This window comes from Ovis canadensis, chromosome 15 (genome assembly GCF_042477335.2).
Source record: "Ovis canadensis isolate MfBH-ARS-UI-01 breed Bighorn chromosome 15, ARS-UI_OviCan_v2, whole genome shotgun sequence".
Taxonomy (NCBI): Eukaryota; Metazoa; Chordata; class Mammalia; order Artiodactyla; family Bovidae; genus Ovis; species Ovis canadensis.
In genome coordinates, this window is record NC_091259.1 from 55,838,694 (window position 1) to 55,865,259 (window position 26,566).

General features: G+C 39.5%; 1 protein-coding gene across 2 annotated transcripts; it reads right to left on the reverse strand.

The window, feature by feature from the left end:
• Positions 1-5,658: 5,658 nt before the first annotated feature.
• LOC138420009 (E3 ubiquitin-protein ligase TRIM34-like) lies at positions 5,659-26,116 on the reverse strand. 2 transcript variants are annotated; one of them, XM_069552975.1, is made up of 8 exons: positions 25,975-26,116; positions 20,130-20,610; positions 19,447-19,542; positions 18,666-18,896; positions 9,491-9,513; positions 8,011-8,111; positions 7,706-7,732; positions 5,659-7,498 (listed from the first exon to the last, which is right to left on the reverse strand). In XM_069552975.1, exons 2-8 carry the CDS (start codon positions 20,547-20,549, stop codon positions 6,864-6,866), a joined length of 1,533 nt encoding a protein of 510 aa, XP_069409076.1. In that variant the 5' UTR covers positions 20,550-20,610; positions 25,975-26,116; the 3' UTR covers positions 5,659-6,863. The 2 variants fall into 2 exon arrangements, with proteins under 2 accessions (XP_069409076.1, XP_069409075.1); XM_069552974.1 differs by lacking the exon at positions 25,975-26,116 and adding an exon at positions 25,549-25,725.
• Positions 26,117-26,566: the final 450 nt, after the last annotated feature.

Genomic DNA, 26,566 nt, shown 5'->3' on the forward strand with positions numbered 1-26,566 from the left:
GTTGTGGGCCTCCCTGGTGGCTCAGACAGTAAAGAATCTGCCTGTATTGCAGGAGACCTGGGTTTGATCCCTGGTTCAGGAAGATCCCCTGGAGAAGGGAATGGCAGCTCACTCCAGTGTTCTTGCCTGGAGAACTCCGTGGAGAGAGAAACCCAGCAAAACCCTAATAGCACCATGTCTTCTGTGACAGTTGCCACTGGCACCTCTATGTGTCCAGCATCGCCATGGGTCCAAGCTCCTATGCCACCCCCTCGAATGATCCCCACTTGGACAGAGCAGCTAGAGGCTAGGAAAAACCCTAAGGGCCCCTTATTCCCTGTTGTCCTAGCTGCTGGTTCCTCTTAGTACCTGGTACTGCCAGGGCCCCTGCGATCCAAGCAGCTGCACTGCCCCCATACCAGGTCCTCCCTGGGGCAAACCCAAGTCCTCCAGAGCAGCCTCAGGAGCAAAGCCCTATAGACCACTCACAGGCAGAGGTGCAGATAAAACCACCGTTGAAATCCAGGGGTAGTGTGGCTAAGGAAGAGAACCCAGAACCTTCCCACAAGTGGTAAAAGCTGCAGATTAAATTCACGTGATCAACTAGTCAGACTTTGCGTCTACGGAATATGTATAAGGACAACGAGAGGTCCTGCAAAAGAAAACGAGCTAGCACAGGCCGATGCAGACATTAGAGACAAGAAAATGCAGGAGTAGGGCCAGATTAGAATCAGGTCTAGAGACTAGCCCAGGATTGGAGGGCATTCTAGGGAGGTGAGCTGGACTATGACAGCGAGGGAAAAGACGCTAACAGATAATATCCAAGAAAAACGTTTATTATTCTTATATTTTAACTTGTTCTGTCATTGTTTCTGGATTTTTTTTTTCTCTTTTCCTTATTTTCCCTCTGTTGCTGTAGTTGTTGATTTTATTAATGCTATTAAATCTATTTACACTTTGGAGAATTTTTGTTGTTGTTAGTCTTCTCATTTCCTTTATTTTATCTGCCTCTACATTGACCTTTTGCAGTTGTGAAGGTTTTTTCCCCCCATTTTTTTAAATTAAAAAATTTATTATTATTATTTTTCTACATATATATTTTGCTTGCTTTTCTTATTCTTTTCCTGTTGTAGTTATTCTTTAGTACATATAAATCTTCTTTACCTACTTCTATTTAACTTTTCTTTTCATTTCTTTCTTCCTTTTCTCTCTTTTTCTCACCATGTTTATTAGTCTGTTTTGCTTTCATTGCTTTATTCCCCAGCTGTCAAATTGCTTTAGTTTTGTTTTCCAGCTTAGGTTTTAGTTTTGTTTTTAACTGGTTGATATCATTTTTGCTTTCCTTTGCTCACCAGATCAATCTCTTCTACTTTCTTAATTTCTTTTTCGACTGTTTTGGTTTTGGTTATGTGTGTATACAAGTGTACACATATAAAGTTCAGATAGGAAATTTATAGACAGAATTTTCTTCTTTTGTGATTGCAGTAAAACTGTTTCTACTAAGTACGATAAAACCACAAATTATGGATATTGTATGGAAAGAGTCTTTCTTCTTAAATAGAACTGTAAAGTGAAATTGTGCTTTATTTCCAAGGTAGTCATCTACTATTATTTAATATAAATTCCTTGCAATGCTGGTAAAATAAAACCCGAAACAGTAAACTAACAACTCAGTTCTAAGACCCTATAGCAACTGGCCTGACAGAGGTGAACTGTATGAGCTCAGAAGACAAAGGTCTAAAACCAACTATGGTTGAGAAGGAATGAGGAATATGTAGCAGAGATAATAATCTCCAAAGTTAGCACTGATGAAGAAAGATTTGATCAGAAAGGGGGAACTCCTGGTGAGGAAAGAGATTTGACTTGTGTCTGTACTTGAGTCACTGGGTCAGGAAGATCCCTTGAGAAGGGAATGGCAACAAACTCTAGTATTCTTGCCTGAAGAATTCCATGGACAGAGGAACCTGGTGGGCTACAGTCCATAGAATCGCAAAGAACTGGACTTGACTAAGTGACTGGCACTTTCCAATTTCACATTCTGTGCCTGAGTACAGTGGGTACAGCTGGACATTCTATAAGGAGGAAGGGAAATAAATGCAGAGGCTGCACTAACTTATTTCCATTTCGGGTCTAATGATGTGGATCTAATAATGCTTCTCTGACATCTTTTTATATCATGAACAGCAATCAAGTAAGTAGATTTTAAAAGTAAAACTTTGATGTCATTGTTACTAGAAGTTAGATGCTTCCAGATGTCACTTTTAGACATTTTTCCCGGGTGCTCATCTTGCTCCTGATCTCTCAGCTGAGCTGGTTCTGAGTGGCAAATCCAGCTCATAGAGAAGCTTGAGCAGGATAGGGATGTAAGGAAGTGCAGTAGTTCCATGCCTGGCCCAGTGAATACCACAGAGGAGAGCCTGCCAGCTGTCACATCATCAAGCTCCTGAGCATAGACAGGCCTAAGGAATGAGAATTTATTGATACGATCCTGCAGAAATACTACAGTGATACCCTGAATGAAATAAAAATAATAGTACTCAAGACCCGTTGGCCTTTGTTCTTGTTGATAGAAGGGATTTTCTACCTCTTGAAAAATGAGGGATCCTGACTGACCTCAGCAAGTTGCAACTGAAACTTAACAGAATGGGAAGGAGTTGCGGGTAGATTTTAGTCTTGAGAAACAAATAGTCCCTCCAAGGAACAAACCAAGCCTTTCTCTTCTTCCAAACCCGCTTTTCCTAAGACTTCCCCTCCCTGAGACTGCTCTTTAGTCAGCACTCTCAGCAGGAAGCCTGCAGGCTAGGCCATTTCCCCCTTTAAACAGCTTCCAGACATCTAATTAAACTCACTCAAGCAGATTTCATTTTTTTCTTCTGTGTCTCTCAGACTCTGCCCTCTAGAAACCAGCCGGCTAGCCTCACATCCTAATGGAGAAGTTGTGATTCCTTGGAGAACAGTGAAGACAGGCCCTGGGCAGGAGTGTTCAGGATTCACTCACTTCACCAGGGGCCTGACCTCCACTATGATGATCCAAAGTAGAAGATGAGGGGAAATGAAAGTTAAATTCCAGGGGGTGGAGTTTGGACAGGAAAGGAGAAGAGAAATTATAGACCAATAAGAGGTATCCACATAGAGCTTTGGGGAAGTGACAAGGCTTTTGTGCCTGAGTTTGCTGAGTCAGTGAGGCTGAGTACTGAAGAACTGATGCTTTTGAACTGTGGTGTAGGGGAGGACTCTTGAGAGTCCCTTGGACTGCAAGGAGATCCAACCAGTCCATTCTGAAGGAGATCAACCCTGAGATTTCTTTGGAAAGAATGATGCTAAAGCTGAAACTCCAGTACTTTGGCCACCTCATGTGAAGAGTTGACTCATTGGAAAAGACTTTGATGCTGGGAGGGATTGGGGCAGGAGAAGAAGGGGACGACAGAGGATGAGATGGCTGGATGGCATCACTGACTCAATGGACGTGAGCCTGAGTGAACTCCGGGAGCTGGTGACGGGCAGGGAGGCCTGGCGTGCTGCGATTCATGGGGTTGCCAAGAGTCAGACACAACTGAGTGACTGAACTGAACTGGACTCAGCTCTTCTCCTGGAAACTGTTGTCATGTTTCTCCAAACTAACCCATCGTTTGGAAAACTAGGCTTCCTGAGCAATGTAATTTCACAGACCCACCTTGCCTCATTTCCTTACAAATGTGCTATCAAGAGGAGGGAGTAAAGTATCCTCTTTTCCCCAGTGAGGACCCACACTGAGGGCTCCCTTGAGGCAGCAACACTGGCATGCTCTCCCCTGGCCTGTGTCCACCAGCTGAAGTAAGTGAATGTGGACAGTCTGTCCTATTAGGTCATGTTAGAGGAAACTGCCCAACAAATCTGAAATCACAGAGGTGGTCAGTCAGAGGGGTGATCACAGAGTGGGAGTTCACTGATGCTGACTTTCAGAAGTTGGGTGCAATATAGCCAAAATGACACTTTTCATATAGACTAAGAAGATGAAAGTGTATGAAGTATCATTTGTTGCACAATGTCATCTAATACTATGTAACATAGAATTCCTATAATTTCAACATGATAAAAATGAATTAAAAAAATTAGTGAGATGGTTAATTTTATGTGTTAACTTGACCGGTCACTGGGTGACCAGATTAGGCATTCTTTCTGGGTGTGTCTGTGTGGGTGTTGTCTCCAGATGAGATTAGAATTGGATGTGTTCTTGGTAAAGTAGTTTGCTTTTCCCAGTGTGGGTGGACATCATCCAATCTGTTGAGGGCCTGCAAAGAACAAAGATCTTCCCTGTAGCTCAGATGGTAAAGAATCTGCCTACAAAGCAGAACACCTGGGTTCAATCCCTGGGTCAGGAAGATCCTCTGGAGAAGGGAATGGCAATCCACTCCAGTATTCTTGCCTGGAGAGTCCCATGGACAGAGGAGCCTGGCAGGCTATGGTTCGTGAGGTCGCAAAGAGGTGGACACGACTGAGCGACTAACACTGCTACTGCAAAGAACAAAAATTTTGTGTGAGATAATGTTTAATTCTCATTTTCTCACATGTAACTGTCCTGTTTTCTGAGCACCAATTACTGAAGAGGTTCCAGGACACCTACTTTGTCCTTTCTCTGAGAAGAGCATATCTGACTGGAAGCTACTTATCAATGTTATACACCTTCAGCAGAGGGCTTTATTTCTGGGGCCAGGAGCCACTACTAGAAAATGAATGCCCCTCAGGGTGCAGATCTTTTCTTTTTAAATACAAAAATTCAGGTCTTCATTCTCTTTTAACTAGTTGCTTCATCCTGAACTGGAAGATTGGGCTCCCAGTAAGTGAAAAGTTATCAATGACCCTGGAGAGTCATTTGTCAATAATTCAAGAGTATGGATTTTTCCTAGTGTATCAGAGCATCACTCATTGTAGCAACGGGATGAAAGGAAGGCAAAGGATAAATTTTAAAGACCAGTTTCCCCCTGTTTCCAAGGATGAGTTTTAAGATGTGGATGTGTGCATACACACCAGAGAGGCAGAAACTGAAAAAAAAAAAATTATCTTTAGAATCCCTTGTGAATTCAAAGATTGTCCAAAGTTAAAGAAGCTGGGAATTTGGGGGAACTAGCAGAAATGAGAGCAGGTACACTTGATCCACTTTGGCATTTGTTTTTAAACTTTAACTGAATTGGAGGCTGAATTGGGATTAAAAATTTGAAAAGACTTGGGGATCCCACCAAACCCTGAATGAACATCCCCTGCAGAAATAATTCCCCTCTTATCTCACTAAAGGAAGATAACACTCTTTTCTTCATTCCTGACAACTTATGTCTCACTGTAAAACTAAAGTTGACCAGGGCACACAAAACACCTACCTACGCCATTGTTAAGAAATTCTACAATTACACTTCTGAGTCCTAATGTATCACGATAAACGATAGCTTTGTAAAGCTGGGGAAAGGGAAAGTGAAAGTTGTTCAGTTGTGTCCAACTCTGTGACCCCATGGACTATATAGTCCATGGAATTCTCTAGGCCAGAATACTGGAGTGGATAGCCTTTCCCTTCTTCAGGGGATCTTCCCAACCCAGGGATCAAATCCAGGTCTCCCACATTGCAGGCGGATTTTTTATCAGCTGAACCACCAGGGAAGCAAAGCTGGGGAAACAGAGCCCAAATTAAAATCCAATTTCAAGGAAAAAGGATTAGTGCAGAACTTTAAAAAATAATAAAACAAAGCAGCTACACAGAAACATTTTACAATTTGGCAAAATTTAAAGAAAATGTCATTCTTTAATTAGTTTATTGTATTTCTTTAAATTGGAAGGATAATAATGTTGAAAATAAAGCAGCATGTATCCTGAAAATGATTTATTTTAGTTACAGTGAGAGAGAATCAGAAAAAATATATGACACATTTTACTGCCACTTTTGTCCTAGGAGTTACAGAACTTATTACAAAGATTTTATGATTTCATGTTCACAATAGTAATTACATAAATTCTGTATAATCTTTTGTAAGTGAGGAACTGGATTCCATATAATTCAGTTTGCTTTATAAAAGCCTGAATGTAGCAACACCAAAATCATAATAAAATTTTAACTGTGATCACACACACATATGTATGTGCTTTTCTATGACAGAAAAGCTAGAGTGGTCTTAACAGCAACAAAGAGGTACCTAGGATATGAAAATTTAGATATTAGTAGAAAGAACCCTTGTGTCCCTGAAGACCCAAATCTGTTGAATGAGACACTGAAATAAAAGTTATATTTTTCATTAATTAATAAAGTATTTATTATTAAGTTGAGACACTTAGATGTTCTTTATGTGATAGCATTTATCTTCTGACAATGATCTTATGTATGGTGCAGCTTTTTAAATCAAGATTACTTTAAGAAAATAAAGACAGCTTTTAGGGATGTTATTCTAGGTTATGCTGCTAATAATATAAAGAGAAAGGAGTTGAACTCAGACACTCTGGACACAAAACTTACACTCTTAGTACATGTGAGCTATGATATTGTCTAGTTAATTTCTTGATGAATAAGAAACATGATAGTTAAACAGTGACACTGCTTAAGATGCATCTGTTTATGAATGACTCCTACAATAGGTCCTCAATAATATGCAACAGTTATTGAGAAGCTTTTCTTCATCATCTCAATCAGTGGCAGAGGAAATGAGACTGTGAAAATTTGTCAGAAGTGCTGCCTTGATACTCCCTTGGTGGAGGAAAAATGATAAATTCACATTTTCTTCTAATGCAAATATGAAACTGTGGAAAATATGACACAATGCAAACTGTAAACCCTGTTGATGAACGAAAGACATTTGAATGGAAGAAAGGGCAGGAAGTAAGGAAAAACGGTAAGAATGGTGCAGATAAGCTCAGATGTGTTAAACTCACACATAGTAAGGGTCACTACAGAGAGACGGATGTGAGAAGGTTTGAGTGCTTGGCGAGCACAGATTCATGGGGACTTTACAGGTCATAGGATTGAAATACGGAAATGTTTTTTGAGAAAAGGAACATGAAGAGAATTTATAGATGAGAAACCCATGGTTTGTGATATTGAGAAATAAGAGAATGCCAGCAATATAGTCTAGGAAAATTCCAATACGACGAGGATGAACACTCAGGGAGAGAGTTAAGATCATGGGATCTGAGGAGGAAGACTCATCAAAAGCATTATATACAGAATCATAATTTAAACCTATGACCCAGTAGCCATTTTTAGGTTGGTATCTCGAGTAAACATTTTGATGATTTCCATCAGCTGTAAGTGGTAACTTTGTATTATATTCAGCTTGTTTTTCACCATATACCCCCAGGATCCAGGCACGTTTTTCTGACACGTCTACCTCCCAGTAATGTCTCCCTGATGTGATAACTGGGGATCCCAGGACACCATAATCGTAATCAACTTCTTCCCAACATCGATTATTTCTTTGGTCTTTGTGCACATATGTCACTTGTCTTCGATCAGCAGAAATGGCAATGTTTCGATTACCTGTTGTATGACTCAGGGTCACGTCAACTGTTGAAAAATGAGAGGGTTATGTGAGGGCCATGATGTAGTTTTATTTCAGACATTTAGAAAACTATATTGAGAATAACTTTAGTGGAAAGACAATACATTTGTATATATTGAGAGGGAAAACGGATCTTAAAACATGAGGTCTACTAGACAATGAAAATTTCGAAAAGATAATGAGAAAGGGTGGTTTGATGAAAATGTCCTTACCCCAATAGTGTTGCATATATCTCAGCCCTGAAATGTTAAAAATCCACAATATTAAATATAAGCAAAAGATTCAGTCCTATAATCTATTTTCTTTCAAATTAGGGGAAGGGCTCTGGTGAGGTAGCAAACTGGTGAAAGATAGGATAAAACCACATCTCTTGTCACTCACCATAAAATGACCACATCATAAGCACATAGTATCTGGGTTTCGTTGTCTCTATCCATACCGAGAAACTGGAGCCTCCTCTCCATTTTCCCTCCATCACAAGAAACCCAAAGACACCCACTTGGGTAGCACTCCTCACCACTAAATACTCGCAGTATGTCTCTCAGATCAGGAGCTCGAAACACACTTCTCTGTTCCTTGAGAACCGGTTTTGGCTTCTTCAGAGTCAAAGTGTTACTCCTAGGGATGACAAAAATTGATGTCCACATCTCTCACTATCTATCCCTCTAAAACCACAGACTCAAAAGTTTCACCCCATTGATGCACTTGAACAGTCTTCCCTGCAGACCTTGGGGAGGTAGAGAATGGATGCATGAACTTGGAGACAGAAGAAATGCTGCTCATGTCCATCTTTTCAGTTACCTTCTGTGTGACTTGGGATGGTCTTGACCTCTCAGAAAGACAGTCTCTTTCTTCTATAATGAAGTCATTGACCTCTCCCTCTCTATTTCCTAGAAATCATGTGAAATTATGGGATACCCAGGTGGGAACAGTGGTAAAGAACCCTCCTGCCAATGCAGGAGACATAAGAGACCTGGGTTTGATCTCTGGATCAGGAAGATCCCCTGGAGAAGGGCATGGCAACCCACTCCAGTATTCTTGCCTGGAGAATCCCATGGACAGAGGAGCCTAGTGGGCTACAGCCCATGGGGTTTCAAAATTTGGACACGACTGAAGTGGCTTAGCATGCACACACATAGGAAATTATATGAAATAATGAATTTAACAAGATAAATATTTGGTATCTCAAAAAAATCAGTTTGTGGAAAAGTCACTACGTAGATATGTATTTCCAAGAAAATGTCAGAAAGTTGAGGTAACAGGACCTGGCTCCTGGGTGTTCTAGACAAATCAAGAATAAGAATACTGTCTAGAATCCCCAAATCTTCAAAGGCTGTTTCTTGATAAGGAGAATATGCTGAGATTTCAGGTTCTCCAGAGACAAATAACCTTGAAGAAAAAGCCATTATGAATACCAAACTAATAGTGACCTGATTTTCACATGTTTGTAAACAGCTTGAGGCTATCATGTAGGAGTGCAAATTCAGACACAAAGATGCTGACTTTCAATTCTAGCTTAAGGCCCACATGTGCTTTTGGAAATCTAAACAGAAAGATATACAAGGACCTGTTCTAACATACCCAGGGAAGAAATTCAAATATAAAGAAGTTGTTTCCAGTTCTGGGTACTTGGCAAATAAAGAAGACTCAAACCTCCCCTGAGAAGCATAACTAAATATGGGAACCTGAGTTGCATAGTGACATAGTGTGAATGAAATATTTGTGGAGTCTGACAGTGCAATTCCTTAACCTAATATTACTATTCACCCTAACTCTGCAACTTTCCACAAGCAAAATTCCCTACTGTAGAATCTTTTTCACTCTCAGTATTTATAGAACAATCTAGCCATGATTTGTGAATAAAAATTTAAGGTAAATCTACACCCCATTTTTTCAGCCCTCAACATTGTTTTATTCTAACTGGTCACCAGCTATGTCTAAGGTTTTTATTTCATTTTCACAGCATGAATGGACCATCTCTGGTCTGTCACACATACCTTTTCAAGATGTCATTTACATCCTAGTGAGAAAAGAGAAAACATGAGTCAAGAAGTATAGGTTCCCCCACATACAAAGCTTATTCACATCCCCATCAACCCCTCGTTTTGGGAACAGAGATGATCTCAATATAAGAGCCAAAAAATAAAGACAAAAGTGAGGCCCCATAATTCCAGGAGATTCATGTGATGTTGTCAGGTTTCCAAAAATGTAAAAAAGCTTCAACCTTTGTGGAAGTATGAGGCTTCTAGTATCTGGAGATGAGATATATTTATGGCAAAAACAAGAGATCTGTAATTCTGGTTCCCCATGAGGTGATCTGAATAATTCATTGTTCTTTCATTTATTCAACTGGACTGTGAAGTGACACTATTGTACACCAAGCATTAAACCAAGCTTTGGAGAATCAGGAATGAAATCATAATCTTAATATTCCAAGCTACGTAGATGGCTTTTGTTGAGAGTACAAGCAAACATATATATTAATATATCTTTTCTCATTTTATAATCTGTCTTTTAGTGATCTCTTCTATTCCCTAAAGTCAGCATCTGTATATGTGCAGTTGATTTCCAACTCTTTCTTTTTCACTCAACTTTGTCTCTTATATTAATTTATTCAGTAGTAAATAAGCTACAGAAATCAATAATATAGGATGTCTAATATGTAACTTATTATTCACCAACCAAATTGTCTTCTCTCTTGTACCCCATTTTCATAATGCTATCCATATACACTTACTGTTCAAGTACTCGTGCATTTATCTGCAATTGAGTCTCTGCTGAGTCTGTTCAGTCCAGGTCCTTAACAGTTTTTAGCCATCTAATTGTCTTAATCATCACTTTTACTGTTTTATTTGTTTGAACAGGAATCTGCCACTTTATTTGATCTCTTTTACTAAAGATTTATTTCTATGTCACCAAAAACTAGAATAGCTGAGTTTCCAAAAAAAACCTTTGTATTAGTGCTCTTTTGTGTATATGACAAAGAAATCAAATAAAACTACAATAAGTAGAGAAAGAATAAGGAATTAGGGTGGCAGTTGCAACTTTAATCATAGTTTAATTCTGAAGCTCAAACATTATTCTCAGAATCTGGTCTGTGTCTTTCTTTAATTCTATTTGTTCAACCCCTAAAGACTTCTTTTCCCGGTTTATGAAGGAAACACAAACCTCCTGATATAAACTCTAGAAGAAAAGAGAGTTTTTTCTCCCAGTTATAACAATGCTTGAATGCAGTTACCCACATTAAAGAGAAAATATTTTTGTGTTGTTGCTGGAAGGTAATGAAACAGTTTAGGTTAGTATCAGTCTGAAGTAGATCATATCAGGCAGGAAACATATTGTATATATTATACCAACCATTAGGAAAAAAACTAAAAAAATACAGTCAGACCTAAAATTTTATACTAGAAATATATGTTTAAGACAAAACAAACTAGCTAAAGAGAATGACAAGAATGAAACTTACAATATCCATATAGTAATAGAAAGCAAATGGCAAAAGAGCAAATTTAAATATAAGCATATTAGTAATTGCTTTAAATTTCATGTATTAATGCAGCAATTGAAATCAGAGATTGTCAACCTGTATAAAAAGCAAAATTCACCTGTTGCTATTTTCATGAGACACAGTCAAAGCACAAAAAGGGCAAATGTAAAAAGATAGAAAAATATATACCATGCAAGCCGTAGTAAAAAAATGGTCAAATATTTATGCTAATATTAAACAAAATATACTTTAAGATATATTATGAAAAGACATGAGGGTGATCTTATAATTATAAAAGATTCAGTTTATCAAAAAAACACAACAGTTATAAATGTGTATGTGCCTAACAGCAGAGCTTCAAAATACTCAAAGCAAAACCAAAAGGAAAAACACACAATTCAATAATAACAGTTGCAGATGTTAATAACTCACTCTCATTAACGAAAGAACAGCTTATATGGAAACATTCAAATTTACAGAAGACATGAACAATGCTACCAACCAACTAGACCTAACTGATGTCTGCAGCCCATTTTACCCTATAAATGAGAAACACATAATCTTTTAAAATTCATAGTAAAAATTTTTCTAGATATACAATTTTTTAGGCCATAAAAAGTAACAATAAACATGAACGTTTAAAATACTAAAGATGTGTGTTCTTTGATTTTGACAAGATTAAATTTGAAATCCTCAGAGAAGTGAAACTCAGAAATCACCAAGCATTTTCTCATTTACAACACACTTTAAAATACCCTAGGTTTAACACAGAATCAAAATTTTAAAAAGAAAATTAGAAAAAAAAACTGAAAAGGAAATTTGAGAATAAGTCAAACTGAAAGAAAACGAACATTAAATAATCAAAATGTATGAAATACAATTAATTAATTAAATGCAGTTTGCCATTAAACACTATATCAAAAGAGCTTGTCTCAAATCAGTGGTCTAAATTTTCACTTCAAGAAAGGAAGAGTAAATTGAATCAGCAGCTCCCCCTGCACACATGTGCACAAATATATACACACATACAAATAAAGAAAACAATATATCGGCCCAAGAAACTATTTCTAGGAGATTGGTCTCAAGATGGTGGAGTAGAAGGATATGAACTCACCCCATTCTTGAGAGACCATCCAAATCACAACTGCTGAACAGCCATTGATTAAAAAAATGCTGGAACCTACCAGAAAAGATACTCTACATTCAAAGACAAAAGAGAAAACAGTGAGACGGGAGGAGGGGTGCTATTGCAACGAAATCAAATCTGATACACAACAGGTGAGCAAACTACAAACTGGGGGAAAAAAAAAAAAACAACTACAGAAGTTAGCCTACCGGAGAGAAAATTCTGAGCCCAAGTCAGGCTTCCCAGCCTTGGGGTCCAGCAATGGAGGAGTCACCAGAGAATCTGACTTTGAAAGCCAAAGGAGTCTCATCACAGAAATTCCACAGGACTGAGGGAAACAGAAATTCCACTCTTGGTGTGTACGCACAAGGTCTTGTATGCACCAGGACTAAAGGGAGAAAAGCAGTGATCCCATAAGAGATTGGGTGAGGTCTACTTGCTAGGCCTCCTGCAGAAGCACGGGATGGCTTTTCATTGTGGCAAAGACACTGGCACTCATTGGAGTGGGCTCTCCTGGGGGCCACCATTATCCCTAGCCCTGATCACAAGAGGGATGAGACTCAGTTCCACACACCAGCAGTCTCTCCCATAAGAAAGCCTGCACAAAGCACTTAGATAACTTCATCCACCAGAAGACAGACAGCAAAAGCAAGACTACAATCCATCAGCCTATAGAATGGAAACAACAATCAGAGGTAGTTAGAAAAACAAAAAATAAAACAACAGAAGAATATGTCCCAGATGAAGGAACAAGAGTAAAACCCCAGAGAAGGAGCTTGGAGACATGGAGATAGGCAACCTCTAGAAAAAGAATTTGGAATAATGATAGCAAAGATGATCCAGGATCTTGGAAAAGGAATGGAGGCAAGGATGAAGGTGCAAGAAATGTTCAACAAAGACCTAGAAGAACTAAAAAACAAACAAGGGTGAATAATACAATACCTGAAATGACACCTATACTAAAAGGAATCAATAGCAGAATAACTGAGGCAGAAGATTGAATAAGCAACCTGGAAGACAGGGTGGTGGAAATCACTGCTGCAGAACAGAATAAAGAAAAACAGCAACAACAAAAAATGACTATTGGGGCAACATTAAATGCACAGATGACTTTTGGGGCAACATTAAATGCACAAATGTTCGCATTTTAAGGGTCCCAGATAGAGAAGAGAAAAATAAAGGATTTGAGAAAATATTTGAAGAGATAATTGCTGAAAAGTTCCCTAACATGGGAAAGGAAACTGCCACCCAAGTCCAGGAAGCAGAGAGTCCCAGGCAGGATAAACACAAAGAGGAACATGCCAAGGCACATAGTAATCAAAGTGACAAAAATTAAAAGCAAGAAAAAATATTAAAAGCAACAATAGAAAAATGACAAATAGCATATGAGGTGATTCCCATAATGTTATCAACTGAGTTTTCAACAGAAACTCTGAAGGCTAGTAGAAAGTAGCATATTTACAACCAAAAACACTCTACTCAGCAAGGATCTCATTCAGATTTTCCAGAGATATAAAGAGCTTCACAGAAAAGCAGAAGCTAAGGGAATTTAGCATCACCAGACCAGCTTTGCAACAAATGCTAAAGGAACTTGTCTAGGCAGGAAAGAGACCAGCAATCTGAAAAGTCTTGTAAGTATATATACTGCTGTATGAAGATGTCTCTAGAACAGCAAATGCCAAAACTATAATAGATATGTACACAAAAAGGAAAAAGCAAGCCAAACACACTAAAGTGTTCATCAAGCCACAGAAGAAGAGAACAAGAGAGAAAGGGAAGAAAAAAGACCTACAAAAACAAAACCAATTAAGAAAATGGCCATGGGAACTTGCATACCAATAATTACCTTAAGTGTAAATGGATTAAACTCTCCGAACAAAAGGAATAACCTGGCTGAATGGATACAAAAAAAGACCCATATGTATGCTGTCTACAAGAAACTCACTTTAAATCTAGGGACACATACAGATTGAAAGCGAGGTGATGGGAAAAGATTGTTGTTGATATTCAGTTGCTAAATGATGTCTGACTCTTTGGGACCCCATGGACTACAGCACACCAAGCTCCTTTGTCCTCCACAATTTCCCAGAGTTTGCTCAAATTCATGTCCACCAAGTCAATGATGTTACCTAACTATCTCATCTTCTGCCACTCCCCTTCTCACTTTGCCTTCAATCTTTCTCAGCATCGGGGTCTTTCCCAATGAGTTGGCTCTTTGTATCAGGTGGCCAAAATATTGGAGCTTCAGCATCAGTCTTTCCAATGAATATTCAGGGTTGATTTCCTATATGACTGACTGGTTTGATCTCCTTGCAGTCCGAGGGACTCTCAAGAGTCTTCTCCAACACCACAATTCAAAAGCATCAATTCCTCAGCACTCAGTCTTCTTTACGGTCCAACTCTTGCATTTGTACATGACTACTGCAAGGAAATCCAACCCAGTCCATTCTAAAGGAGATCAGCCCTGGGATTTCTTTGGAAGGAATGATGCTAAAGCTGAAACTCCAGTACTTTGGCCACCTCATGAGAAAAGTTGACTCATTGGAAAAAACCCTGATGCTGGGAGGGATTGGGGGCAGGAGGAGAAGGAGACGACCGAGGATGAGATGGCTGGATGACATCACGGACTCGATGGACATGAGTCTGAGTGAACTCTGGGAGATGGTGATGAACAGGGAGGTCTGGCGTGCTGCAATTCATGGGGTCGCAAAGAGTCGGACACGACTGAGTGACTGAACTGAGCTGAACTGGAAAAACCATAGCTTTGACCTTATGGACCTTTGTTGGCAAAGTGATGTCTCTGTTTTTTAATACACTGCCTGAGTTTGTCATAGCTTTCTTTCCAAGGAATAAGTATCTTTTAATTTCATGACTGCAGTCACTGTCCACAATGATTTTGGAGCCCATGAAAATGCAATCTGTTATTGCTTCCATTTTTTCTGCTTTTATTTGCCATGAAGTGATGATGAGGTGGCTGTGATGATCTTAGTTTTTTGAATGTTGAGTTTCAAGCCAACTTTTTCACTCTCCTCTTTCACCTTCATCAAGAGGATCTTTAGTTTCCCTTCACTTTCTGCTTTAGAGTGGTATCATCTGCAAATCTGAGATTGTTGATATTTCTCTCTGCAATCTTGATTTTAGCTTGTGAGTGATACAGACCAGCATTTTGCATGATGTACTCTGCGTGTAAGTTGAATAAGCAGGGTGATAATATACAGCCTTGATGTACTCCGTTCCCATTTTTGAACCAGTCTGTTTTTCCATGCTTGGTCCTAACTATTGTTTCTTGACTTGCATACAGGTTTCTCAGGAGGTAGGTAAGGTGGTCTGGTATTCCATATAATTAAAGATTTTTTCAAATTTTGTTGTGATCCACAGAGCCAAAGGCTTTAGCACAGTCAATGAAGCAGAAGTAAATGTTTTTCTGGAATTCCATCATTTTCTCTGTAATCCAATGAATGTTGGAAATTTGATTTCTGGTTCCTCTGCCTTTTCTAAACCCAGCTACTATATCTGGAACCTCTCAGTTTGTGGAAAAAGGTATTCCATGGAAGTGGAAATTAAAAAAAAAAAAAAGCTGTAGTAGTAATACTCATGTTAGACAAAATAGAAGTTAAAATAAATATTGTTATAAGAGATGTATGAAGACACTACATAATGATCAAGGGATCAATCCAAGAAGTTGATATTACAATTTTTAAAATATATTGACCCAACATAGGAACACCTCAATATATAAGGCAAATACTAATAGCCAAAAAGGGAGAAACTGACAATTAACACAATAATATCAGGGGACTTTAACATCCCTCTTTCATCAATGGACAGATCATTCAGGCAGAAAATCAACAAGGAAACACAGGTTTTAAATCACACATTAGGCCAGATGGACTTAATTGATATTTATAGAGCATTCCATCCAAAACAGCAAAATACACCTTCTTCTCAAGTGCACATGAAACATTCTTCAGGATTGATCACATACTGTGCCACAAAGTGAGCCTCAGTAAATTCAAGAAAATTGAAATCATATCAAGCATCTTTTCCAACCGCAATGCTATGAGATTAGAAATAAACTATAAGGAGGCAAAAAAATACAATATTGTAAAGTAATTAGCCTCCAACTAAAATAAATAAATTTATATTAAAAAATAAACTATAAGAAAAAAATGCAAAAAAAAATGTCTGTGGAGGTTAAGCAATATGCTACTAAACAACCAATGGTACCACTGAAGAAATCAAAGGGGAAATAAAAAAGTACCCAGAGACTAATGAAAATAAAAGCACAATAATGATCCAAAACCTACAGGATTCAGCAAAAGAAGTTCTAAGAAAGAAGTTTATAGCAATTCAATCGTACATCAAGAAACAAGAAAACTCTCAAATGTACAACATAACCTGATGCGTAAAGAAACTAGAGAAAGAAGAACAAACAAAACCTCAAGTTAGTAAAAGGAAAGAAATCGTAAAGGTCAGAGCAGAAATAAATGAAGTTGAGGCAAAGAAAACAATAACAAAGATCAATAAAACTAAAAGCTGGTTCTTTGAAAAGAGAAACAAAATTGATAAACGTTTAGCCAGACACATCAAGAAAAAAAGGGAAAGGATTCAAATAAATAAAATTAGAAATAAAAAAAAGGAGAAGTTACAACTGAAAGTGAAAATGAAGTCACTCAGTTGTGTCCAAATCTTTGGGACCCCACGGAGTGTAGCCTACCACGCTCCTCCGTCCATGGGATTTTCCAGGCAAGAGTACTGAAGTGAGATGTCATTTCCTTCTCCAGAGGATCTTCCCAATCCAGGGATTGAACCTGGGTCTCCCACATTGTAGGCAGACGCTTTACCGTCTGGGCCACCAAGGAAGTTACAACTGATACCATAGAAATACAAAGAATCATATGAGATTACTACAGAACTGTATGCCAATAGAATGGACCACCTCAAAGAAGTGGATGAATTCTTAGAAAGGTATCTCCCAAGGCTTAACCAGAAAGAAATAGAAAAGATGAGCAGACCAGTCACAAGTATTGAAATTGAAGCTGTGACTGAAAAAATCCAATGCACAGAAGTCCAGGACCGGATGTGCTCACGTGTGAATTCTATCATGGGGAAAAGTTATCAACAATTCTTCTGAAGCTGTTCCAAAAAATTGCAGAGGAAGGGAAACCACCAAACTGGGAAAACTGGACAACTACATGTAAAAATGAAATTAAAACACTTCTTAACACCACACACACACAAAAACTCAAAATGTACTAAGGATGTACATATGAGATGAAACACTATAAAACACTTAGAGGAAAACGTCGGCAGACCACTCTCTGGCAAAAATCACAGCAATATGTTTTTTGGATCTATCTCCCAGAGTACTGGAAATAAAAACAAAAATAAACAAATGGGACCTAATCAAATTCAATAGTTTTAAATAAAATGAAAAGACAAGCTACAGATTGGAAGAAAATATTTGCAAATGATGTGAATTATATGGGATTTGTCTCCATGTGGCTTAATATCATCAAGACAAATAACCAAACCAAAAAACAGGCAGAAGACCTAAATAGACATTTCTCCAAAGAAGACATACAGATAGCCAAGAGGTATTTGAAAAGATGTTCAACATCACTAATTATTAGAGAAATGCAAATCAAAATTATTAGAGAAATGCAAATCACCTCACACCAGTTGGAATGGCCAGTATCTAAAAACCCACAAACAATAAATGTTGGAGACTGAGTGGAGAGAAGGGAACCCTTCTGCACAGTTGATGGGAATGTAAATAGGTGAAGCCAATAAAGGTTCCTTAAGAAACAAAATAGAACTACCATATGATCCAAGGCAACCCACTCCAGTACTCTTGCCTGGAAAATCCCATAGATGGAGGAGCCTGGTAGGCTGCAGTCCATGGGGTCGCTACGAGTCGGACATAACTGAATGACTTCACTTTCATTATTCACTTTCATGCATTGGAGAAGAAAATGGCAACCCACTGCAGTATTCTTGCCTGGAGAATCCCAGGGACAATGGAGCCTCGTGGGCTGTGGTCTCTGGGGTCACACAGCAGCATTATCCTGCAAGGCCACTCCTAGGGATATGCCTGGAGAAAAACATGATCTGAAAGGATACATACCCCAACATTCACTGCAGTGCTATTTACAATAGTCAAGACATGGAAACAACTTAAATGTCCATTAACCAAGGAATAAATAAAGATGTGATACATATGTGCAATGCAATATTAGCCATTAAAAAGAATGAAACAAGGCTATTTGCAGCAACATGGATGGAAGTAGAGATGGTCATACTGAGTGAAGTCAGACATATCATATAGTGTATATTATAGGTATCATTTACATGCAGAATCTTTTCAAAAAGATACAAATGAACTTATTTACACAACAGAAGCAGACTCACAGACTTAGAGAACAAACTTATAGTTTCAAGGAGTGAAGGACGCGGGGGGAGTGACAGCACCAGAAGGAGCTCCGCAACTTGAAAGCAATGGACGCTTTGCTTCGTTTCTCTTGTGTCTCAGATGCTCGGGCTTCTTCCCAACTCTTACCTGCAGCATCTGCATTGTTGACCCCCGCAGACAATGCTCTATTTCTGAGATGAGATTTCTCACCAACTGGCTCTGCTGGGCCAGCTCATTCTCAGAGTTTGCCATGGTACACAGAGTGGCTGTCTCCTCAACCTTCAGCTTTTGTAGTTCCTTCGTCTCCTCACTGTCCAGGATTGCTCTCAGTTTTTCAAACTCTGCCTGGACATTTTGTATCTCATATTGTGTTTGACTCTTCAGTAATGAGAGAGAGAGAGAGAGAGGAAGAAAACAATTTTTGGAGAAGCTGACTTTGCTTTTTTTTTTTTTTTCTCTCTCAAATTTCAAAATAATGCCTCCAAGTCTGCATTGTTAAGGACAATCAAGAGCCAAAAGGATTCCAGCCTTCACACATCTATTCAGAATTCTCATGCTTCCTTGCATTGCTTCTGACCCCCACCAACAACCTTTGCCAAAAAGGTGAACACTGAGGACAGAACCATGAGCCATTGTCAGAGGTCTTTTTCAGAAGAGTGAAAGGCTAATGAATATGTCAAGAATGGAACATGAAATTCCCTAGTCATCCCCACCAGAGAGTCCCTCTAAAAGAATACCTCCCTTCCAATATCTGTGTTCATTTGCTTTATGTTCACTTTTCAGCACCCACTCTTATCAGGGAAACAGTGAAGAAAAGGATTAGTCAAATGGCTTAACTGTCTGGGAACAAATAGGAAGGTAGCTCCTTGTGATCAACCTAAGGTCTTGCCCAGATATCTGTCTAATTCCTTCAGGAAGTTTCTCCTACCTTCCAGGCAGCAATCTCTTCTCTGAAGTCAGACTCCAACTCCTCAGCTTCCTGCTGCTCCTGCTTCAGCCTCTCCAGAGCTGTCTGGAGTTTCTTCTGTTGAGAAAAGAATCACATCACAGTCAAGCTATAGATTTTCCTAACATCACTGAAGAGGATAAATGGAGGAGAAATGAGCCTGATTTCCAAAGAGAATATGCTTTACAGAAACTGAGAACAGCAATTAGACTCTATTACTTGGAAGAAGACCTGAGGTGGGGAAGGTGTTCTATAAGACTGAAGAGATTAAAGTCATCATCCTCTCACCTAGAGAAGACTGATTGTTTAAGAAGAAACCTGATCCTGCAACAAGGAAATAGCTTACATTTCAATCCACCCGGTGTCCTAGTTACCTCTCCTGTTCAAAGAGTTAAGGAAGCTTCTCTTGGGCACCAATCTCTACGTATTGGCACAAGGTACATGGATGTATACTTCTAGGCTAAGAGTCTGTGTATAGGGTTATTACTTTGTAATTGTAAAAATGCACATTTATGCCCTTCAGACATCAGAAGGTGAGCATAGGAAGAAAAAAAATCACAGGCCCCAGGTTCATGGTGATTAGGTAATTAAAGTCCAATGTAAAGTAGACAGTTCTCATCAACTACAATTTTCTGCCCTGTTTTCTCTCCACTGTGGTCTCTTACCTGGTATTCCTGGGCAACCTCCTCCATGAGAACTGTAGGGTGACCACGGTGCTCCTGGGACCGCTCACAAAGCCAGCAAATGACCTTCCCATCCTCTTCACAGAAGAGCACGAGTTTTTCTCCATGGTGAGCACAGAGATGTTTCTCTTGCTCTTGCAGGCTCAGTTTGACCTCCCTGACCCTCTGCACTATGTTGGCCAGGTGCCAGTTAGGCCTCAGTTTCCCAGATTCATAGTTGATTCTGCACACAGGGCACTTTCTCTCCTCCTCTTGGCCAGTCACGGACTCTTTGCTGTTTGCAGTGATGCAGATTTGGCAGAAACTGTGGCCACAGTCAAGGCTCAGGGGCTCTGTTAGAAGCTCCAGGCAAATGGGGCAGGTCACCTCCTCCTGTAGGTTCACCAATTTTTCTGAAGCCATAGCATCTGCTCACTTTCTCCTACCTGTCCTGACTTCTGTGGTTTCTCTTGCTCACAGATTGCTACAGAATTGGGAAGGATAAAAAGGAGCAGAGTAAGAAAGGTAGAAAAACATGGTACTAACTGCTTATAAATCAAGTACAGGCCAAGATCAAATTATTGAAGGACAGAAAAGAAAACATGGAGAAACAAGGAAAGGATCTTGGTTGCCAAGTCAAAAGGACATTTCATAATTTAATGCTTTACTATCAGCTCAGTAAATTTTATGATTCTTATTATTTAATGTTACTTAACAAAATACAGGAGAAGGCAATGGCACTCCACTCCAGTACTCTTGCCTGGAAAATCCCACGGACAGAGGAGCCTGGTAGGCTGCAGTCCATGGGGTTGCTAAGAGTTGGACATGACTGAGCGACTTCACTTTCACTTTTTACTTTTATGCATTGGAGAAGGAAATGGCAACCCACTCCAGTGTTATTACTTGGAGAATCCCAGGGATGGGGGAGCCTGGTGGGCTGCCATCTATGGGGTCGCACAGAGCCAAACACGACTGAAGCGACTTAGCAGCAGCAGCAGCAACAAAAGTATGACCTGAAGCCTTTTTTACTAAGATACTTGTATGACACACCATTTAACCTGATTTTTCTTTCCTATGCCCAAGAAGTATCTTCAGTATCAAAAGGCTGAAATCACTTAATGTCTTTGGGATTTTATATCCACTCTTCTCTCAATATGAAATGCTTCCCCTAATATCAGTATGACTCTCTCTTATGCTTTGGTAAACTCTTTCCTGATGCTTTTTCATCACAAAGAACTGCTCTAACGAAAGTATTTATGTGTAACCACTGCCATTAATTGCTGGACATTTGCAATGATTTCCCATATTATTATGACATAGTATATTACAATGTGTTTATACATATGATTAGAGCAAATCCTTCATCAGATGAGTAAATAGATCCAGTGACTTACAAAGATCATGCATCTTTAATACACTGAATGGGTTGACCCTAATATATTGATGGCACTCCTTCAGAGGCCTGTCTTCTATCCCACTGAGTTAATCTGAGACTAACAGAAGTTACTACATGGACCCAATTATTCAGAGCAATGTGAAGGGTTGTGTGGAAATGAAGAAATCCAAACCAGCTGGATAGTTCTACAAAGTTTTGAGTGTGTACATATTGATTTCCCTTTGGCCCAGAAATATTCCTAGGATCATTGACAGGAGTCTAAAAGAAGTATGCGTATGCTGGTGAGGAGGGAGTTAGTATAAACAGACTCATAGAATAATAGAAGTCAAATATATAAAAACATATAAACATAGATGAAATGAATATCAGTCTTGAGAAGAAAAATCTCAAAATATTAGGTCATATTATTCAACTAATTATTGTTGATGAAGAATTATGTGCTGGCAATGGGATTAATATCCATATACAGTAAGATGAGTTCAAAAAGATGATTTAGACCACTGTAAACTTGATATTCACCTGGAAAGTAGTAGTAAATAAAAATTCAGTCTTATATATACAAAAGATCATATATAAAGGTACCACTATAGAGACATATATGTTCATCAGAGATCAAATAATAAGGGTAAAAAAAAGGGGGTTATACAAGAATTCCAATTTGAAAACATAAGGGCTGAACTCAAGGAAGATGAAGGAAACATGGAAGGAAAGGGAGTATAAATATTTTAGGTGTAGGAAATTAAGACACAACCTCGTATATAGGTTTCAAAAGGCCACTGTGACAGGAGCACAGAAAAGTGCCAGGCCCTTGATATCACAAGAGGCTGCAGTGACATTAATTATGATACTTCCTAGCATTCATAACCTTTGCAGACCCACCTCCAAGAGTCAGGAGAAGTTATCAATGTTTTCCCATCAGAGAAGAGTAGGGGCATGACCAGGTGGGACCTTGGGCTGTGAAGTGCTGGATAGATCCAGTGTGGAATTGGGAAGATCAGGTAGGATGCAGCTGCTCAGGAGAGAGATGATGATAGTTTGAGAGCAGGGTGATGAGGGGAATGTAGGGCAGCATATGACAGTGAGAGATAAAAAGGCAGGATTCTGTTTTAGATTAGATATGTAGTAACAACGGTTAACATCAGGTCTGGGCTCTTTCTTCCTATAATATGATACTGGCTACAATTCTCCTAAGTCTGTGTGAGTGTGTGTGTGTGTTGTTTTCTGGGAAACCTATTGGATTACAGCTGAGTAGAAGTTCTGCAGCCTTTCAAGAAAGGATTATGGATAACACAATTAGTCTGATATAAACTGCATTTGGGAGTAGGAGGGCATTATATAGTTCTTAAATAAACACAGTTGGTTAGAATATATCTCATTTTTCATAAGGAGATTGTGACTATCATCATCAAATATATCTCTTTTAGGTACCTGACAACTGGTGCTCGTGGTCTTTTTACAAGGTAATCAGCTCACTAGGCTTATCTCACCTGTGGTGGGTTCACACACATCCATCTAGTGCGGTTCCTTACAAAGCTGAGATGATGGGGATAATGCACCTCCTGTAAGGATTATCTCTGAGAGCTCACCTGAGGCACTTATGCCCAGTGTCTCCTGTCCTGATACCTCCAGCTAAGCTTAGTAAACTCGGTGGTGAGAGTATCAATAGCCTTGATAGGGAGGCCAAAGGGCCTCAAGTGGCAGGAGGAAATAAAACTTCAATGGCAGGCTTTTTTTTTTTTTTCTTTTCTCTTCTAATCCTGTGCAGTCATGGTGATACCTAGCTCCCTCTGAACTTGACCTTATCTCAAACCTTGAGCTAACCAATGCATTTTTCTCATGTAAATGTCTTTCTTAAGCTATGTTAATGATCTGTGTTCATTGGAAAAGACCCTGATGCTGGGAAAGATTGAAGGCAGGAGAAGGGGACGACAGAGGGTGAGATGGTTGGATGGCATCACCGACTCAATAGACATGAGTTTGAGCAAGCTCTGGGAGTTGGTGGTGGACAGGGAACCCTGGTGTGCTGCAGTGTGTGGGGTTGCAAAGAGTCAGACATGACAGAGCAACTGAACTGAACTGACTGAATGAACTATGCATTTGTTGGAAATCTGCCTTTCTTCAAGATTCATGTCATTTGCTTTATGGCCAAGGATGACTCACTTTGTGCCAATGCTATCTCACAATGCATGCTGTGGGGAAGAGGTCTGGTGAAACTCTCTCAGTTTTGAGGCATTTCCTTTCTCTAATTAGCAGCTTGCTAATCGGTATATAACTCCTTCTAAGACTGTCAAGGGGGCACTCTTTCTGTCCCCTTCTGATGTCTATGTCAGAAACTTTCCCTCTTTCATACTTTAATAAAACGTTTTTATACAAAAATCTCTGAGTGATCAAGCCACATCACTGGCCCCAGATTGAATTCCTCTCCTCCAGAGGCCAAGAATCCTGCATCATTCTCAGCTCATAGCAGCAACCTTTCAGTAGCTTATGTGCTATGAGATTGTGTAAGTGGGATTTGTGATCCAGATTTGAAACCACTGCTAGTGGGCAGTCAAAGGAGGCAGCACAAAGTGACAGCACAGAGAGGCTCGCTCTTCAACCTGGAATCACTGTGGCTCTCTGGCCATGGTCTAGTCTCAGATGTTCTGTGGGGGCTTCAAGTGGATGGGGCTATGAAACAACAGACGAGGAAAGGGAACATCTCAGATGATAGTCCCTATCTCGATGGTTGCCAGAGTTTGCTGGTGAAAGAAAGATCTCCAGTATGAAGCAGCTAATAAATTTCCCTTTGCTCTGCCCAAGGGATGTGGAACTTATAAAGGCTGAATAGAGATAAATTGAGACCTATTGAAATTCCATCTGTGCCATGTTCATCTTACATGAAGGAAACCTAATAAAGAATGAGGCTGAAAGTGAAGCAGAAATGCTATCCAGTTAAAGGTACAGATACCCAAATAGCTCAGAAGCCATATGCAGTTTGCCCATGGCTGCAAAGATTATGACCCAACCAGACTCTGATGAAGAACAAGATCAGAGGTGGACATTATATCAATTCAAGTTCATTTTATCAACTCAAGCTGAGTTCCAAATGGTAACAGAGCATCCAACTATTTCTCTTCAATCCAACCAATTTTGAGATGCACCAAAAGTGTATAGAGACAGGAGATACAGAGCAAGCATTCAGCCATGAGGCTGCAGAATTTATATTCCCTTCAGGGCTCCAAAGAGCTAATACGTCAAAGTTGATGCGGCACAACTGACATGGAAGGAACTAGTCTCTATACACGAAGGCTGAACCCACCCCTCGACTTCTCCCTAAGCAGTGGCCCAAGGGCTCCAATGCAATGAGAGAGATAGATGTGGGGACGTGATGGCATTTGCCTGATAAAACTGTAGGCCACTTGGCTGTCATGGTGTCAGGTGATTGAATCTTACATGTTGTTTTTCTCACATCTGAGCACAGAGTTAAAATACCTCAGAGGAAACAGCTATAGATAAGTAAAAAGGACAGAAAAAGAAAATAATTATGCAAAATTCCTCGAAGTAAGTTTATATATAGAACTTTCTTCTTTTGTGATTCCAGTAAAACTGTTTCTCTAAGTAGGGTAAAGCCACAGATTATGGATGTTATATGTTACTTGGAAAATGAAATTTTGCTTTATTTCCCCGGCAGTCATCTATTATTATACACCATAAACTCCTTGTGATACTAGCAAAATAAAACCTGAAACAGTAAACTAACAAATCAATTCTAAAATTCTGTAGTTTTTGGCCTGACAGAGGTGAACTGTGTGAGCTCAGAAGACAAGATTCTAACACTGACTATAGCTGAGAGAGTGACAAGTAATATGTAGTAGAGATGATAATTTCCAAAGTCAACGTTGAAGAAATAAGATTGGTCAAAAGCTTCCAACATCCCTTATTGTAAGACTCTACCTCCCACAGACTGATCTTTAGTCAGCACTCTAACCAGGAAGCCTGCAGGCTGGGCCATTTCCTCTTTTAGAACAGACAACAAATGAAACTCACCCAAGCAGATTTTTTTTTTCTTCTGTGTGTCTTTCAAACTCTTCCCTCCACAAACCACTCAGCAACCCTCACATCCTAATGCAAAAGTTGTGCAGACAGGCAATGGGCAGATGTGTTCCAGATTCACTCACCACACCAGCACCTGACCTCCAATAAGATCTCTAATGGATGACAAGTGAAAATGAAAGCTAAATTCTAGAGGGTGGAGTATGGGCGAGAAAGGAGGAGAGAAACTATAGACTAGTAAGAGGTGTTTACCTAGGACACTGTGAGGAAACAAGGCTTTTATTCCTGAGCCTGGTGGGTCAGTGAGTATATTTTATTCTTTTCTCAGCTTTTCTCCTAGAAGCTGTTCTCAAGTCTCTTCAAAATAATAAATCGTTTGGAAAATCAGGCTTCATAAGCAATGCAATTTCAGACACTCACCATGTATTGTTCCATATTAAGGAGCTGTCAGGAGGAGGGAGTAAAGTACCCTCTTTTCCCCAGTGAGAACCCACACTGAGGGCTCCCCTGAGGCAGCAACACTGGCATGCTCTCCTCTGGCCTGTGTCCACCAGCTGAAGTAAGTGAATGTGGACAGTCTGTCTTATTAGGTCATGTTGGAGGAAATGGCTCAACAAATCTGAAATCACTCAGGGTGGTCAGTCAGAGGGGTGATCACAGAGTGGGTGGTTCATTGACACAGACATTCAGAAGCTGGATGCCGTATGGCTAAAATGAGACTTTTCCTAAATAGGTGGAAAAAGAGGAAACTGTAGGAGGGTTATTTGTTGGACAATGGCATCTAATGCTGTTTATCATATAATCCTTAGAGTCTTATAAAATGAAGCAGGAAAATTAGTTTGATGGCTAATTTTGTGTGTTAACACTGACTGGTCTTTTGTGTCAGACATTGTTTCTGGGTGTGTCTGTGTGGGTGTCATTTCCAGATGAGAACAGAATTAGATCTGTGGACTCAGTAGGCTACCTTCCCCAGGGTGGGTGAATATTATCATTCAATTTGTTGAGGGACCTG

Coding starts and splice junctions, on each gene's coding strand:
- LOC138420009 (XM_069552975.1), bottom strand. CDS start 20,549: ATGGCTTCAGAAAAATTGGTGAACCTACAGGAGGAGGTGACCTGCCCC. Junction 8,112..9,490: donor GTAAATGACATCTTGAAAAG/GTATGTGTGACA, acceptor TGTCATCCCTAG/GAGTAACACTTTGACTCTGA. Junction 7,499..7,705: donor ATATATGCAACACTATTGGG/GTAAGGACATTT, acceptor ATTTTTCAACAG/TTGACGTGACCCTGAGTCAT.